This window comes from Xenopus laevis, chromosome 3S, assembly GCF_017654675.1.
Source record: "Xenopus laevis strain J_2021 chromosome 3S, Xenopus_laevis_v10.1, whole genome shotgun sequence".
In the NCBI taxonomy this organism is placed as follows: Eukaryota; Metazoa; Chordata; class Amphibia; order Anura; family Pipidae; genus Xenopus; species Xenopus laevis.
Window position 1 is genome coordinate 6,335,994 of NC_054376.1, and position 18,950 is coordinate 6,354,943.

Genomic DNA, 18,950 nt, shown 5'->3' on the forward strand with positions numbered 1-18,950 from the left:
GTGACGTTGCACCCTATTTTCTCCTGTTCTTTAGGTTGTCGCCAACAGTAAAGTATTATTTTGAGCTGTTGCACAAACAAGATAACGCTGGAACAGACCACGTGGAAGTGGCGGTAACAAAAGCTCCTTAAACATAAACTGTTCATGATAAAGATTGACCTTCTCTTTATTTCACTTTTTATGACCGGGTTTTTTTTTTTGGCTTTATGGGATAAATTTAAATGGATTACAGACTTGTCTTGTGGCATTTCCGCATATGTCTGTCTCTTTCAGTGGCGTCTCACAGAACTCACCTCTCCGTTCATGGTCATAGATTCCCGGTTCCTGTCTCTTTTCTCCAGTAAGTTCAGTGATGTCGGCTACACAACTTGTGAGGTCACAGTTATCATGTAACTCGTTATAAACCCTCCTATATTGATATGACTCCTCCCTTCAAAGTCTACCAAATATGAACTTTGTGACTATAAATGTATTACTCACCGATTCACTTCTTTTACCCAACTCTATGTTTGTTCTTCATAATGGTCACTCGTCATACTCCAAAGCCCTCCTGCCCTTTCTCCTCTATATTCTGTTTAACTGATCTTCTATTGTGTCTCCATCTCTCTGTTCCTTCACAGATGACACAGGGGATTCCTTGGGCGACACCACCCAAATTCCGGTCTCAGCGGCTAGCTTTCACAGCGAAGGTTTGGAGCAGCATCCAGCAGATATGCTAAAACCAGACAAAAGGGATCATTTTTATAAAGGTGGGTAATATTGGGGGCACCTTTCTTTTCTATTCCCATCCTCTGGAATTGGCCAGAATGACTGATCAAGCGTGTAAGTGTTAGCCATTCAAGAATCCTATCAGTTTTGTCATTTTGTCGCCTGGCGACTAATCGCTTCTTCCTCACGAGGAAACTTCGGGCTACTTCGGAAAATGAAACGCTCCGGTGCCATCCCGCCAGTGATTTAGATTCTAGCCGGTGGGAGGCAGATCAGGGAGATTAGTCGCCCCGAAGAAGAAGCGACTTATTGACGGGCAACTAAGGGTACACGTGAAGATTCAGGGAGATTTAGACGCCGGCAATAAATTGCCTCTTCTTTGGGGCGACTAATCTCCCCGAACTGCCTCCCGCCGGCTAGAATCTAAATCACTGGCTGGATGGCACTTGGAGTGCTTCATTTTCCGAAGTCGCCCGGAGTTACTTTGTGAGGCAACTTTGGGCGACTTCGGAAAACGAAGCCCTCCGAGTGCCATCCCGCCGGCAATTTACATTCTAGCCAGCAGGAAGGCTTTTCAGGGAGATCAGTCAACCGAAGAAGAGGCGATTAGCTTTCAGGCGACTAAATTTTCACGAATCTGCACGTCTGTCTCTGCCCTAAATCTTCCCAAATCTTCACGTGTGCCCTTACCCTAATAGAGCTGTGTGTGTTTGGTTCAAAAACAATGTCTTGGTGTTGCTGGTGCCATGGTTTAGAGAGGAGGGAAGGTGTCATCCAGTTTCTGGGTGAGCTGTAGAATAATACCTCACTATCTTTTTTTTTAATAATTTTTTTTTTTTTTTTCAAGGGTAGGGGTAGGGGAGCACATACTTGGTTCACAGATAGTAGTAACAGCATAGGCGGAGGGTAATCAAATCACATCAGTAAGGTGCCACACTTACACAGAATCACCTTTTGCAGCGTCGGGTGCACAGCTGTGTTCCTCTCTGCCCGAGGAGAAATTCAAATGAAAAGCAATAACTCCAGCAGCACTCCGATATGTGAATCAAAGGTTATTTATTCATGCCATTAGCAGAGCGACGTTTCGGGCTATTCCAGCCCTTTATCAAGCATAGGCGGAGGGTGATATTTTAGTTTGGGGAGGCTAATGCAAGTGTAGGTTTGCCACCAATTTTCCATTGACAAAAAAACAGCTGATTCAGTCCCATATTATGTGGCATTACCAAAAGTCTGTCAATGAGCACATGGGGTGGATTTGTGTCTAACAAAGCACTCCAGCATGATCAGGCTGAAATCTGTACCATACACGGGCTGACTATAAAGCCTCTAACACAGGCTGAATGGTTAAACGAAAACTATACCCCCAAAACGTTTATATCAAATTAAGTGACAGATTGAAGAATCTTATCAAACATATATATTTAAGTAAATATTGTGCTGCCTTAGACATCACCTGACCAGAAATACTGCAGCTCTAACTGTAACAGGAAGAGATCACCTGACCAGAAATACTGCAGATCTAACTGTAACAGGAAGAGATCACCTGACCAGAAATACTGCAGCTCTAACTGTAACAGGAAGAGATCACCTGACCAGAAATACTGCAGCTCTAACTGTAACAGGAAGAAGTGTGGAAGCAAAAGACAGAAATCTGTCTGTTAATTGGCTTATGTGTATAAAGATTGCAGCACTCCAGATTGAAGAATCTTAACAAACATATATATTTAAGTAAATATTGTGCTGCCTTAGACATCACCTGACCAGAAATACTGCAGCTCTAACTGTAACAGGAAGAGATCACCTGACCAGAAATACTGCAGCTCTAACTGTAACAGGAAGAGATCACCTGACCAGAAATACTGCAGATCTAACTGTAACAGGAAGAGATCACCTGACCAGAAATACTGCAGCTCTAACTGTAACAGGAAGAGATCACCTGACCAGAAATACTGCAGCTCTAACTGTAACAGGAAGAAGTGTGGAAGCAAAAGACAGAAATCTGTCTGTTAATTGGCTTATGTGTATAAAGATTGCAGCACTCCAGATTGAAGAATCTTAACAAACATATATATTTAAGTAAATATTGTGCTGCCTTAGACATCACCTGACCAGAAATACTGCAGCTCTAACTGTAACAGGAAGAGATCACCTGACCAGAAATACTGCAGCTCTAACTGTAACAGGAAGAGATCACCTGACCAGAAATACTGCAGCTCTAACTGTAACAGGAAGAGATCACCTGACCAGAAATACTGCAGATCTAACTGTAACAGGAAGAGATCACCTGACCAGAAATACTGCAGCTCTAACTGTAACAGGAAGAGATCACCTGACCAGAAATACTGCAGCTCTAACTGTAACAGGAAGAGATCACCTGACCAGAAATACTGCAGATCTAACTGTAACAGGAAGAGATCACCTGACCAGAAATACTGCAGCTCTAACTGTAACAGGAAGAGATCACCTGACCAGAAATACTGCAGCTCTAACTGTAACAGGAAGAGATCACCTGACCAGAAATACTGCAGCTCTAACTGTAACAGGAAGAGATCACCTGACCAGAAATACTGCAGCTCTAACTGTAACAGGAAGAAGTGTGGAAGCAAAAGACAGAAATCTGTCTGTTAATTGGCTTATGTGTATAAAGATTGCAGCACTCCAGGTTTTTCATTAAAACCGCTTTTATCTCAATGTAGCATAGAGAATTTTCGGACACAAACTATCCTTTATCAAGCTTTGGCTTATGTGACCTAACATGTATGGTTTGTTTGGTATGTTTATGTGCACCATTCTTCCTAGGATCCCAGGGGGCGGCCCTTATTTTTTAAAATGGCAATTTTCTATTTATGATTACCCAATGGCACATACTACTAGAACAGTATATTATTATGAAAATGGTTTATTTACATGAAGCAGGGTTTTACACAAGCTGTTTTATGCAATATCTTTTTAGAGACCTACATTGTTCGGGGAGTATAGTTTTCCTTTAAATACTAAGTAACTAGCAGACGAATGTGTCACTCCACATGGATAAAGTTTGTTTACCATCAAATCATTTTATTGGTCTACTTTTACATAAAATGCAATGAATATGCAGTCTTACACACTGAACCAGAAAGCCTGAAGAAAAAAACATACTGTCCAGATCAAAATTTGGTGGGGCCCAAGCTGCCCACCAAGCAGACCTAATTCTTAATATTATCTTCTTAGGCAAGTTTTACAAGAATCTGCTGCACTTACACAATCTGGCCTAGCTGCTTAAGAGTAATTGGATTGGCTCTCACCTGGGCACTACCTCAGAGGTATACAGTTTAGCCTCAGCCAGAGGACTTTTTTTTTAATCTAAAAATGGACACAGGGAGGGGGTATTGCCCTTATGAGATACCAGGGGTCAGTTTACCTTAAGTTTATAGTTTAGGGCCAATTCATGTTATAAATCACCGTTAATAAGAAAGTTAGCACCACTAATGAATCCATTGTATGTGACCCTGGCACTAGAGAGTAGACAGTGAGGTAAGACAATAGTGTTCTTCTATTATAATTTGTAATGCAATCACTCTTAACGCACAAGGCTCTCCTCCTAATTTCCCTAAATTTTTTATTTTACTGACTGAACTGTTATGCCTTTCACTCTGGGTATGCAATCAGCCTCTTCTCTGTCTCCTTCTATCATAACTTGCAGCACCTTTAAAGGGGTGGTTCACCTTTAGGTTAACTTTTAGTATGTTATTGAATAGCTACATCTAAGCAACTTTTCAATTGGTTTTATATAACAATAGTTTTTTAAATAACATTAATATTGTAAAGAGCATTTGTTTTACTGACCCCATCTTTAAAACAAATGCTCTTTAAGGCTACAATATTAATGTTACTTACTTTTTATTGCAAATTTTTCTATTCAGTCCCTCTCCTATTAATATTCCAGTCTCTTATTCAAATCAATGCATGGTTGCTGGGGTAATGTGGACCCTAGCAACCATATTGCTGAAATTGCTGCTGTATAAAAAGCTAAATAATTAAAAAAACACACATAATAAAAAATGAAAAACAATTGCAAACTGTCTCAGAATCACTCTCATCATACTAACAGTTAATTTAAAGGTGAACAACCACTTTAACTATTCCCACTGCTCTAATTTCAGCGCTGATGGGGAGTAACATGGGTCTGCTATCACACACCTATAAGAATACTGAATGTAGCACAAATCTAGGGACTCAGAAACACACTAGTCTTAGGGTAGCTCTGTGACTGTCACAAATACACAGAACAGCAAAGACACCACGTGGCACAATTTACAAGACAAGACTATTATAAAGACTCTTTACAGGCTAACTTTAAATATATTGTATGAGGCTAGCTAATAAAGCACTTGCAGTATAGTTCCTTTCTCTTCAGTCCAGAGTGGATCCATCTGGGACAGGGGCGTAACTATAGAGGAAGCAGACCCTGCGCCTGCAGGGGGGCCCAGGAGGTATAGGGGCCCCACGAGGCCCTAATTCATATACAGTTTCAATAAATATTGGTAAAACAAGTCAACTGATAAAAATTTTGGGGGCCTGAAAAATAATTTGCTGTGGGGCCCAGTAATATCTAGTTACGCCACTGATCTGGGATTACCTTGCAGTAGTTTAATCATTTCTCCCTAACTGTGAGCACAGTTAAAGGAGCTCAGAACGGCTGTGGAATTCACCTGTATAAGATCTCCCGAGATTTCCTTCAAATCTCATGGTGAAGTCATTGCACACTGGAATTACCCTGACATGTAGAAATATGGTATCGGCAGCTGCCCACCCCCCTAAACAGATAGAAACAGAACCACCGGTCAGTCAATAAAGGATTTTTCTTTTTTTGCTTTGATTTTTTTTGGAGGGTTTTTTTATTTATTTTTTGAACAAACAGGTTTGGGGAGGCTTAGCCTCCCCAAGCCTTAATGAAAATCCGCCCATGAGTAACAGTCAACACATGGTGTTCCCATTGTATGGTAGAATAAAGAGTATATAATCATCAGTGCTTGTTATAACAAATATCGATCCTACATAACAACTATCTTACCAACAAAGACAGAGTGCTCTAGCTGCAACTGGTACAATCAAATTTATAATGAAAGCATCATGGAGTTTTGCTTATTCACCTTTAGCTAACACTTCTTATTTTACCCCAGCTTTCCACTTCATGTCAAGTCTTCTCTGCTCTATAGTAATTTAAAACTGAATTTCAAGTCTGATATATCTACAGATCGTATTGGATCATAACTGGGGCCAATAGAGTATTGATGGCCAACCTTCCCCAACTCTAACCTGTTCCTTCTCAAACCAGAGCAAACCTGGGACAAGTTTGAGAAGGGTTTCGAAGACCTAAGCTTGTCCCCCTCAGCTGACATTGGACATGACATCAGAGATGATGCCAGAGATAACAAGGGAGGGGTGTATGGGCTCTGGGAATACTATTCTACCAAAAAAAGGCATTAGCTATTGGGAACCCAACTGATCAAAAAGTCTGTTGTTTTGGTCCCCTACCAAAATAAGCTAGCTAGCTGCTTTATCCAAAGTGACCTAGTCAGCAGCTCATGTTGGCCCCTGTAAGGCCACCTATATACTTTATCTAGAATTCCAGCCATAAAGCATTATTGTATTATAGTATACTAATCTATACTTAGCTTTTCCTTTGCATCTTACCTCTTCCAGTTCCACTAATGACGAAAAATCGCATACGTAATGTCTTGCCAACCTGCTCCTACAAGCCCAGTTACCTGGTGGAAGGATACCCTCTTCAGCGTTACCAGGGACTCCAGTTTGTAAGTTGCTCTGTTGCATAATAAAGGGATACAATATGATAACACAATAAGGAAAGATTGTTGTGTATATAGAGGTGGTGGTGGGGTGCGAGTTGGAGGGCAGGTAAAAAGAAGTGGGAATAATCCTTAGGGGCTATAACCTAAAGCTGACCACTCATAGAATGTGTCTTGGCCCATCAGCTGAGACTTTAGAAACCCTATCTTCTGATCTGTCCTCCCAAATGGAAATTTCTGTGCCTTCTACTAGTGCATGAGGAAGCTCCTTAGTGAGCAGGTTTCATGCAGGGTCATATTAATTGTGTACACCCTGGCCAAACATTCCATCATTTGGATGTTATGGAAGCTAATCTACAAGTCACACAAGTGTATGAGAAGGAAACTAGGCTGCCAGGGTACTAGAGGATCTCCCGGTGGGCCCTAGGTCTATCTAACACTTTATGGGACCTAAGCTACAAGGAAAAGGACAATATGTTTATGAGAAGGATAGAAGTATAGACCTATGATAGGCATATTATATCATTGAGGTCTCATAGGAGGTCCAGTCCAATACTTTCTTTACTTCTTTACTCAGACGCATCATGTTCCTGGTTTTCTCATATCCATCCAACAGTCTATATAACAAAATACCTTGTTAGTGAGCAATGATAAAGGGTAACAAGTAAGATCATAAAGGGTGCAAGTCCTGATCTAGTAATGACATCCACGTGCCAGAGTGATGTCATCCTCCACCATGGATGACATCATTATTTATGGTCTGGGAGCAGAACTAAGCATGAAAGTGGACCCTCCATACAGTATTGCATCTCCTCCTGCAGGTTCACTTGACCTATGTGTATCCTAATGATTACACGCGTCTCACTCACATGGAGAAGGACAACCAGTGCATCTATCAAGAGAACATGAGACGCTCCAACAGGTAAATTTCCATCGTACTAACCATTGCTTCTCTGTTATAATTGTGATCCAACTCTAACAACTTTGATTGATTTAACAGATTCACATATAAAAGATACATGAAGATGGACCAACCAGAACAGAAGCCCAACATTCAGCCAGGTGCGTACATTTTTGCAGGTGTTTAATGCCTAGTGCAGTATAAAGGAGAATCAGAATACCCAAACATCCTTAAATTCTAATTATAAAGTAATCATATGTTCCAATCCTAAAATAATTATTATGCTCATAGAAGGGCTTTTGGAAGTATACGTCAGCATATATGAATTATAACCAAATAATTGCCTTTTTCTTCGTTGTGACTGGCCATGGAAATGGTATCTTGCACTATGATTATTTGCTACATATAATCCTTGTTTGATATTTTCTACATTTTCAGGTATGTTTGAAGATTATAACCCTTCAGATTTTCAATATGAGGAGGCACAAGAATCTGAGAATAGAGGTGATGTGCCCAGAAAGAACAGTCTGAGGCAGCAAAGAAAACTTCTTTCTCTTATAAGTAAAAGAGAACCAGGGATTTCAGAAAGGTCCAGGGCAGGACCTCACAGAAGAACTGAATCCAGACATCCTCAGAATTGGACTGAATCCTCTGTGAATATTGCTGTTTCTGTATCTGATGTCCAAAATAAGATGGCTTTCAATGTACAAGACAAGATCATACCAGATGTGGACAATGCAAGTCCCACCCTAACATTTAGCTCCCAAGTGCATTCTCAGCCAGACACCAGGAATTCATCCCAGGTCCGGCGACCAAGAGCAGCACAAGAAAGGCACAGAGACAGAAGAAAGCAACCAGGACGGAGAAGGTTGAAGGATAACAAGAGCAATTTAGGAGAAAGTGCTGTAGGAAAAGCAAAGATGCCTCAATTTACTGAAAGTACTGCTAAGGCAATAACTCAAAACAAAATAGGAAATGAGCAAGATCAAATTTATCGAAACAAGCAGATAACTCAAACAACTATGCCAAACAAGTTGAAGGTTGAACTTAAAACCAAATATTCATGGTCATATGAGCCTAAACAAGAATGGACTAAACAACCTAAAGTGGAAATGTATGAATATAGAAGGGGAGAGAGAGCAGAATCAAGGACTGAGGCAAAACTCGATAATGCAAGAAACCTGGAATTAAACTTGAATGATGGGAAGATACAGAATATTGCAACCTATAAGACTGGCAATCCTGTACCTCAACCAGAAAAAGAGGAAATGCAGAAGCCTGAACCTATCAGTGTTTTGCAGTTGGGACGCTTTGACCCAAGAGTCAATAGACCAGATCTACAGCTTCAGCGGGTTGAAGAGCAGAACAATGAAATTGCAATTCCTTTGCCTCAACAGGAGGAGGGTCAGAAACCTGAATTTATTGATATTAGCAGGTTGGGACGCTTTGACCCTAGAGTTAAAAGACCAGACCTTGAACAAGTTGAAGAGCAGAAAAACATAGTAGATATCCCATCTGATGCGGTAAGACCTGTTAATGCCCAGTATGATGATGATGATGATCCACAGGAAGAAGAAGAAGAGGAGGAGGATGAGGAAGAAGACATGGAGTACCCATTGATTTATGAACAGTCAGTGAACTGGAATCAGACGTTCGATTTTGGTCAGACAGATTTCCAAATCATTCGGCCAGACTCAATCGATCTTCAGTGCAACACATCTGGCAATTTGTTGCTCCGAGAGAGAGAGGTTGTTGGGGTGGTGGCAGCTTTTATGCGGAAACTCAACCAAAAGTTCAGAGGGTAAGAATCAGAAACAATGTATGAATTGTATAATAGTGCACAGGGTATAGGTTGAAGAAATAGGCCACACTTTGGGGAAAAGTAGGAAGAGTGCAGGTAAAAAAGGAACATGGAACATACAATAACAAGTGAAAAATGTTGGCCAGGGTCTGATTACTTATAAAAGCTAACTTTGCTCCCGATACTACACTGTCCATACAAACGGAAAACAGGCGAGTTTGCGAGAAAGGAACTTTTGTCACTATAGTGAGATCATAAATCTTATCAGAAAGAATAATGATGGCAGACAGTATGCTCTAGAACAGAGCTGCCCAAGTACTTTCTTGTGGGACACAGTATGGTGATGAGTTTTTCTACAGAGGGGTTGGGACCAGTCTGAAATCCAGATATGGGTAGTATTTGAAATCAGTGCTTATTTGGTCTCCTAAATATTGTTGGAGACCAAGTTGAAAATCCAGTTAGGGCTGAACACTTAAAGGACCAGTAACATCTGGTCCTTTAACTGCTTTCCTTTATATTTATGAAACTATGGCAGGATGGCAAAAACAACAGTGTTTTGTAATCTGTAGAGAAAGCATATTGAGAAATAGCGTTATAATCCAGTTGCTCCTCTTTAGAATGTGTGTGCTAAACTACAGTGTTTGTCCTAATTTGCTTAAGCGGTGACCTGCAACTTTTCTCCTTCGTTCCAGGATGTATCACCTCCTGAATATTATAAATGTAGAGAAACGCCGGGATTACCTACATGGCAGCCGCTACTTTCTTGAGCTGGAGCTGAAAGACCGTTACGGCCATATCCAACGATTCGCTCACTATGTCTATGCTCCCAAGTGGCAGGGCATCTTCTCTTTGGATGATGAGCAAGAGAGAGCAATGAAAAACATGATGTGGGGGTCCTACCGGAGGCTGCTTGGTGCTAACTTTGAACCTGATTTGTGCTGGCCAAGTGGCCTCAACTGGAACCCACAGGCAACCGTGCATTTCATAGTGCCAAGTAAGTATGAAGGAACCTTGTTGACCATTACTACCGACCAACATGCATTTCATAGTGCAAAGTAAGTATGAAGGAGCCTTGTTGACCATTACTAGCTACCAACATGCTTTTCATAGTGCAAAGTAAGTATGAAGGAGTCATGTTGACTATTACTACCTACTAACATGCATGTCATAGTGTCAAATAAGTATAAAGGAGCCTTGTTGACCATTACTACCAACCAACATAATAGTGTTAACATGTTTTATGTTGGTGTTTTAGCCCAGCCCACTGCTTGAGTTGCTGTAGTTCTAGGGTGCAGGTTAGTAGCAATTGTTACCCATCTGCTGGATTTTTCTTCCTCTAGTTAAAAACCAAGCCCGTTGGGTGCAGAAATTTATCAGAGACATGGAGACCCTATACCTGGCCACGCTAGACTCCCGATTCAATGTAATTATTGTGGACTTCAACAGCACAGACTTCGATGTGGAAGCTGCACTGAGACAGTCACACGTTCCCAGGTAACTGTAACCGCTGGACAGACCCAGACTGGCAATCTGTGGGTTCTGGCAAATGCCAGAGGGCTGCTATAAGGTCCCATAGAAAGTCAGTATTTAGTGGGCTGGTAGGGGCTGTTTGGGACTCTATGTGGGCTGATTGGGCCTCTGTGTACCTGAATTGCCAGGGCCTATTTTAATTCTCAGTCCGGACCTGCCGCTGGATGACATGCACGGATAAACAATGTTGACCATTGGGTGAAAGTGACGGAGGCAAGATAAAAAGGCTTTAACTTCTCCATCTGGAGGTTTTGCAGAGACAAAGACACATAGGTCTATGATCTGAATGTTTTGTCAATACCAAAGGACTATCTGTGGGTGTTGATAGATTCCTTGTTATTAAGGGGCTGTCTGTAAGTTTAAGAATCTCTCTGTCCTTAGGGAATATAAGTGAACTGTATGAGATACTATATACAAATTCTGCCTAATCCAAAGAAGAATTTTGGAGAATTGACCTTGGCGTTGCTAAACTCCATAGTATTTTAGTTCTCATGATTATGTGTCTAACCATATGCAAATTCTAAGGGATCTCTATGCAGGAGTGTTTATATGACCTTTCTCTTGCACTTGTTCCCTCCAGTTACCAATATGTAAAGCTGCAGGGAAGCTTTGAGCGTTCTGCTGGGCTGCAGGCTGGAATTGATTTAGTAAAGGTGAGTTACCCCAAAGTGGGATTGCTTGAATGTTAGTTACCTTAACAGATTTACAGTACCATGCAGCAAAATCATTTTAGGAGCCAAACACCTCAGAAGTGGACCTGATTTGCAAATATTACATATAATGACATATCACAAAATGACATACGTATCTTTAGCACCCGGACCCTCCTACCAATAGACCAGTGATCCCCAACCAGTAGCTCGCGAGCAACATGTTGCTCTCCAAAATGTTGCTCTCCAACCCCTTGGATGTTGCTCCCAGTGGCCTCAAAGCAGGAGTTTATTTTTGAATTCCAGGCTTGGAGGCAAGTTTTGGTTGTATAAAAACCAGATGCACTACCAAACAGAGCCTCAATGTAGGTTGACAATCCATATAGGGGTTACCAAATGACCAATCACAGCACTTATATGGCACCCCAAGAACATTTTTCATGCTAGTGTTGCTCCCCAAATCCTTTTACTTCTGAATGTTGCTCACGGGTTCAAAAGGTTGGGGATCCCTGCAATAGATGGATACTGCTATAGTTACTCCCCTGCAAAGTCAATAATTTAAACTATGATGCCCAAGCAATACTTGCAAGTTTGAATCCTCCCCTATAGGAAACCCGGCTACAAAGCTCTATCTGGACTTCCTGCTCTTGAGATACTCTCTTCTCAGGTCAGGGAGTGGACTGGAGCTTGGTTTTCCAATCTATAGGAATGTAAAGCAGGTTGATGGAACTTTCACCTCTAGATGAAGCTTATTCTCCATCAAGTCATTTCCCCCACAACCCACAAATATCGGCAGAATGGAGAAACTTTAAATGTGGAATTCTCCAAAAACTTAAGGGTTTATTATTTACCAGAAAGTAGAAATGAACAGAATAAATCAGTTGTGAGGAAAGCTGAGGGTTGCTGAAACATTGGTATATTTGTGGGTAGATGATTTTTCAGTTAATATGCTACAAAGACTGTTTTAGGCCAGGACAAAAGAACTGAACCTCAAAAGGGTTCCCCCTGGACCTCAAAATAATACAAATTGTTTGGTATATTCATGAATATATTTCATATTTATGTTACATTTGGCTAACATGGGGCCTCCAGCTTCTGATGACCTTCAGGTCAACAGTTGTAGCCTGAAGCCTTATTACCCTCATTTCTCTAAGACCAGCCCTTTGTAAAAGAAAGATTCATTTTTCGTTTTTTAGAACCCGCACAGCATCCTGTTTCTGTGTGACCTACACATGCACTTCCCTCCATCCATTATTGACTCTATGCGCACGCACTGCGTGGAAGGGAAGATGGTCTTCGCCCCCATGGTGATACGGCTGGACTGTGGTGCAACACCTCGTTGGCCTGAGGGTAAGACTCGACTGTTACTCACATCTATATATAATTTATGCTACTTCCCTAGTAGGACTTTTCATGAGCTTTTACCATTCTCCATTCTACAGGTTACTGGGAGGTGAATGGATTTGGCCTGTTGGGAATCTACAAGTCTGACTTGGATCACATTGGGGGAATGAACACACAGGAATTCAAGGAACGATGGGGTGGAGAGGACTGGGAATTGCTTGACAGGTGAGAACAATTGCATGTCAATATCCAGCCTTGTTACTGTGCATGTATTCGCTGTCTGTGGGTGCTGGGAGTTGTACTTCGACCACAGTTGAAGAGGAGCAGGTTGGACAGCTTGGATATGTGGTCTTATCCTAGTGCCATCATTACTATGCCTGACTATTGCTACCTGCAACTGCTAATCTGTGGGTCCTGCTGCAGACTTCTAGAGCTACATTATCATGGTTGCATCACTGTCTTAAGATAGCAATAACTTTTGAATGAAATGTCTCTCAGCTATGAGAGTAGCCTTGTTGAAGTTAGCAAGAAAACCCCCATGCATGATGGAATCCACTGTTCAGTAAGATGACCTTGATCCTTCTCTTCTTAACCAGGATCATCCAGGCTGGTCTAGAAGTGGAGCGTGTGGCTATGAGAAACTTCTACCACCATTACCATTCCAAGCGTGGCATGTGGAACCGTCGACAGGCCCCTAATTGGAGATGATGAACAGACATCGGGGAGTCAAAAACATCTTCTGTTTGAGGTCAACATCTGACCCAACCTTGCTGCTTCCAGGAGCACACAGGAACCTTCTGGATAACGTCACCAGAACCCAGAAGAGTTGAGCTCAACTTGTGGCCTTGCCCTATAAAAGTCATACACTGCCTGTGGATGTTTGGGATTAACATTTGTATAACTGTTTTTATATTCTGGACAGCAGCAAAAGCAGACAGGAATTTTAATGAAGGATGTCCTACGATGGTGCATCTTCCGTGGCATTATGATCATCGTTATATGGACAACGAGGAATCTGTCACTTGAGTTTATTTGAACCCCGGGGTGTTAGAAGGGGTAATCCCTTATGCAAGTATGAACAAGAAGTGTGAGTAGTAGATGCTGGGAACAGATTTGCAGAGGATGTGGCAAAGCTAGCAAGTTATAGAGACTTGCTTATGTTATTTATACAAAGGAGGACTGTTTAGTTCTATAGTCGACTTCACCGACTTCAGCTCTTCAGACAACAGAGAGCCTGTAGGCCTTAGAGAAGAAAGTAAAACAAATGCCGAATACAACTCATAGAAATCCCAGTGAATAGATTGCATTATACATAGGTCTATTTCAAGCAAATTTCTAGTTTACTATAATTATTTACTAATAGTCACTGTTACAGTGAGCAGCTCCTGTTCTCCGTTCTCTCTCTCTTCTCCTGTGAGCTCTTAGAATTATATTTATAAAGGTGCCCCAGTTAAGAGGCTGTACTGTTCTCTCTAAGTCTACCTGGCATTCTTCTACTGTATGTGCTTGTCTGCTGGGCAGGTTAGGGGTTCATAAGTTCCTTGAGCTGTGGGAATTAGAGCACCTTAGGGCAAATAGTACAGTTCTTTAAAGGGATTTTTATGGCATAGTTTTTATATCTAAATTACAGTGTTTACACTGCATATAATTCACTCTACCATGTAGCATTTTATTCCTAACCCAGCAAGTGTATTTTTTTTAGTTGTATTATTGGTGTGTAGGTGCATCTCAGGTTATTTTGCCTGGTCATGTGCTTTCAGAAAGAGCCAGCACTTTAGGATGGAACTGCTTTCTGCCAGGCTGTTGTTTCTCCTACTCAATGTAACTGAATGTGTTGCAATGGGACCTAGATTTTTACTATTGAGTGTTGTTCTTATATCCAGGGAGCTGTTATCTTATTACCTTCCCATTGTTCTGCTGATGGGCTGCTGAAGAGAGGGGTGATATCACTCCAACTTGCAGTGCAGCAGTAAAGCGTTAAAGGAAAAGTAAACCTTTAAAATAATTGAATGTAAAATTGCTGTGAGTGTTATTCTAAAAACTTTCGCAATTTACATTCATTATTTATTTTATTTTTATTCCAAGATATTAAGGGATACATGTGCTGTTAATATGAATGAATTTAGTTACAACAGCACCACCAAGTAGTCAAGGAAGTTGTCAGGAGAAACAAAAAGGTTTTTTCTAAGTTCTTCTGCTTAGGAAAGATTTCAGAAAGGTTTCTAATTGTTTTCCTAAGCAGAAGAACATCAGAGCAGCCTCTTTCTTTCTTTCTCCTGACAACTTCCTTGACTACTTGCTGGTCAGACTGGTCAGAAACTGACCAGCAGGTGGTGCTATTGGAACAAATTTCATTCATATTAACAGCACATGTATCCCTTAATATCTTGAAATACATTTTTTTTTAATAATGTATGTAAAGTACAAACAGTCTTAGAAAAGCACTCTCATCAATTTTACATTCACTTATTTTAAAGGTTTACTTATCCTTTAAACAATATATATCAAATGATAGGGGAGTCTATAAGTAATATAATAGTGTATAGAGTATAAGTCCCATGACTCAATGTTCAATTAAAAAATATATTTATTCAGTATCATATTAAAAAGGTACATACTGACCCCATATAGCCCACCTTACGCATTTCATACCATCTGATACTTAATCATAGGTGTCTCTATTGGCAACATGTTGTTCACAAAATATAAAGCCAGAGTGATCCCACCCATTCATTTTTAAACCAATCAGGTATCGTTTAAGTTAGCTCAACCTCTTTGTATATTATATTTTATGCCTTTACGGGGCGCTAGTACCACTTCTTTAACCCTATGTTATCTAATACTGGCTAATATAGATAGGGATGCACCGAATCCAGGATTCGGTTCGGGATTCGGCCAGGATTCGGCCTTTTTCAACAGGATTCGGATTCGGCCGAATCCTTGTGCCTGGCCGAACCGAATCCGAATCCTAATTTGCATATGCAAATTAGGGGTGGAGAGGGAAATCGCGTGACTTTTTGTCACAAAACAAGGAAGTAAAAAGAAAATTCCCCTTCCCACCCCTAATTTGCATATGCAAATTAGGGTTCGGATTCGGTTTGGTATTCAGCCGAATCCTTTGCTTAGGATTCTGGGGTTCGGCCGAATCCAAAATAGTGGATTCGGTGCATCCCTAAATATAGAATTCTCAGGTCACATATATCTCATTGTAAATTGTTCCCATTAAATCCACAGATATTATTATAGCCAGTATAGTATAGATACAATTCAGCAGTAAAGAGTGACTGAAGTTTCTCAGAGCACAAGTCACATGACTGGGGGCACCTGGGAAACTGACAAAATGTCTAGCCCCATGTCAGATTTCAAAATGAAATATAAAAAAATCAGTTTGCTCTTTTGAAAAACGGATTTCAGTGCAGAAGTCTGCTGGACCAGCACTATTAACTGATGCGTGTAAAAAAAAAAAATTTTTTTCAATGACAGTATCCCTTTAATAACACTGGACCTGGGTCAAAAATGCCTGGATGTGAATCCCTGAAAGCACTGTGCTTGTTGACTGCCTTATTATGTGTTTGTTGTATACTGAGCCAATGTTTATATGAAGGAGTTCGCTATGTAAGGTGAGTAGGCTGATCTGTGCCTTGGTATTGGGACAGGTAGGTGTGTTTTGCCGCAGATATGTTTTGCCTGTTGAGATCATTCTGTCCAACTAGCCCAACATCTTTACAGCTCAGATGTCCATTATTGTTTGTATCACTGTGATATTTATTTCATATGTTTCAGACATGTTCTCCGTGAGATGGAGCCAGAGCTCTTATTTTCTAAATACAAATGTGACAAATAAAGTGCACTGTTACCCTTTACTTTTCAAATCAGATGTCTGGTCCTAAAGTAATACATTAGTCCCAGTAAAGTAAATGCACTGTGATTCCTGCTCCTGGGCTGCTCTCTTTCCCAATGACCAGGCAAAGGGTGGGGCTTACACCAGACTCAAGTAGCTAACTGGGCTTTGCTTGTTGCATTGATCTTTATGGGCCAGGAGAAGCCATGTTAAAAAGTTTCAAAGAGCAAGAGCTCCCTCTAGAGGCCAGTTTTGCATCATATCAGTACAATGGACACACCTCTTTCCTGGATTCTCAGATCCCACCCCTTACCTGAAAGAAAGTCGCCCAGAAGCAGGAAATGCAGAGAACCCAAGCTCTGTTCCTCGGAGGGTGTGGGTTAAATTTCACTTCATTTCAGCAAGATGGTGTTTTCCAATTAACTCAGTTCAAATGGGGAAGGGTTTGGTTCAAAGTGGACGTTTCCTTTAAAGCAAACATAATAGCTTTTGAAGGGTTTCTCTTCCATCTATTTTCCTAATCAGATCGTAAAATACGTATCTACTTGTATCATATGTCTTAAACTTGAATGATGCAAGGTGGTGAAGCTGAAAGTGGTCCAAATTATTTCTAAGTAGGGTCACATTAAAGGATAAGTAAACCATTAAAATACGTGAATGTAAAATTGATGAGAGTGCTATTCTAAGCACTCTTGTCATTTTCATTTATTTATTTTCTTTTTATTCCAAGATATTAAGGGATACATGTGCTGTTAATATGAATGAGTTTTGTTCCAACAGCGCCACCTGCTGGTCAGTTTCTGACCAGTCTGACTACCAAGTAGTCAAGGAAGTTGTCAGGAGAAAGAAAGAGGCTGCTCTGATGTTCTTCTACTTAGGAAAGAATTCAGAAAGGTTTCTAAAAAATTTTTCTTCTTTGCACACCGATTCACGCTGAGGTCGGGCAGGGGGTCAGGAAGGAAGCAGTTCTTGCAGCTGGCGGGGTCAATGAGGGTTTGGGAGCCATCTGGCTTTTTTCCCGATGTCCCGTCGCCCCAATTTGACATTGGCCAGAGATGTGGAACTGCTCATGTGCACACACATTCTGTATGGTATGATGTATAGCTCTTTTGAGCAGTCTCGTAGTTAGCTGTAGTTCAACTATCACATAATTGATGTAGCAATAGAATTCAGCCACACCTGAGTACTGTGAGCTTACAAAAGGGGCCATTTATGCAGTGGCTGTTTTAGGAGGATCATACTTTATTTATAAAGCAACAGAAAGCTACATATAACTGATGTTTCTGTAATTTGGATCTTCATACCTTAAGTCTACTAGAAAATCATATAAACATTAAATAAACCCAATAAGCTGGTTTTGCCTCCAATAAGTATTAATTATATCTTAGTTGGGATCAAGTACAAGTAGCTGTTTTATTATTACAGGTATGGGATCTGTTATCCAGAATGCTTCGGACCTGGGGTTTTCCAGATAACGAATCTTTCTGTAATTTGGATCTTCATACCTTAAGTCTACTGGAAAATCATGTAAACATTAAATAAACCCAATAGGCTGGTTTTGCCTCCAATAAGGATTAATTCTATCTTAGTTGGGATCAAGTACAAGCTACTGTTTTATTATTACACAGAAAAAGGAAATGATTTTAAAAAATTTGGATAAAATGGAGTCTATGGGAGACGGCTTTTCCATTAGGGATGCACCGAATCCAGGATTTGGTTTGAGATTTGGGCAGGATTCAGCCTTTTTCCAGTAGGATTTGGCCGAATCTTTCTCCACGGGGCTAACCGAATCCTTATTTGGATATGCTAGGAAGTAAAAATTTATTTAGTTTGGTATTCGGCCGCATCTTTCGAGAAGGATTCGGGGGTTCGGCCGAATCCAAAATAGTGCATCCCTACCTTTCATATTTCCGAGCTTTGTGGATAATGGATTTCCAGATAATGGATCCCACACCTGTACTAGAGATATTCTTGTATACTGAAGGTATTTGGAACAAATACATTTTTGGCATTGGAGGGTCCACAACGGTAGCAGCCCCGGATGCGCTCTCTGTGTTAGAAGAGCCGAATTTCTGGTTTGAAAATTAGAAATTCGGCTCAGAGTTACCAGTGAGTTTCTCAATGCAGCACCCCTGCAAACAGCACCCCAAAAATACTGGGATACCAGGACAGATCCCCACTATTACTGCTGCCCATCCAATACCCGGCACCAGCCGTGCAATGGCTGAAGTCTTCATAGACGCTTATAGCCACAAAGAAAAATGGGGGGAGGTATTTTGTGCATCATGGGGAGGATCTACAGTGGTCGGAGGGGTCCCTAGAGTTTGGATTCCTGGGGGGCTGAAAGTACTTCCCTTCCTGCAATAAACGACGTAACACAGATTTG

General features: G+C 40.9%; 1 protein-coding gene across 1 annotated transcript in view; it reads left to right on the top strand.

The window, feature by feature from the left end:
• Window positions 1-14,390, top strand: part of b4galnt3.S (beta-1,4-N-acetyl-galactosaminyl transferase 3 S homeolog) — a 34,452-nt gene extending 20,062 nt beyond the window's left edge. Inside the window, exons 7-19 of the mRNA XM_018254849.2 lie at window positions 35-113; window positions 274-340; window positions 621-749; window positions 6,394-6,503; window positions 7,319-7,419; window positions 7,498-7,559; window positions 7,837-9,199; window positions 9,892-10,193; window positions 10,540-10,693; window positions 11,310-11,382; window positions 12,576-12,729; window positions 12,822-12,948; window positions 13,320-14,390. Coding sequence (XP_018110338.1) covers window positions 35-113; window positions 274-340; window positions 621-749; window positions 6,394-6,503; window positions 7,319-7,419; window positions 7,498-7,559; window positions 7,837-9,199; window positions 9,892-10,193; window positions 10,540-10,693; window positions 11,310-11,382; window positions 12,576-12,729; window positions 12,822-12,948; window positions 13,320-13,431 — 2,833 coding nt within the window. The 3' untranslated portion in view covers window positions 13,432-14,390. The remainder of the gene's footprint in view (window positions 1-34; window positions 114-273; window positions 341-620; window positions 750-6,393; window positions 6,504-7,318; window positions 7,420-7,497; window positions 7,560-7,836; window positions 9,200-9,891; window positions 10,194-10,539; window positions 10,694-11,309; window positions 11,383-12,575; window positions 12,730-12,821; window positions 12,949-13,319) is intronic.
• Window positions 14,391-18,950: the final 4,560 nt, after the last annotated feature.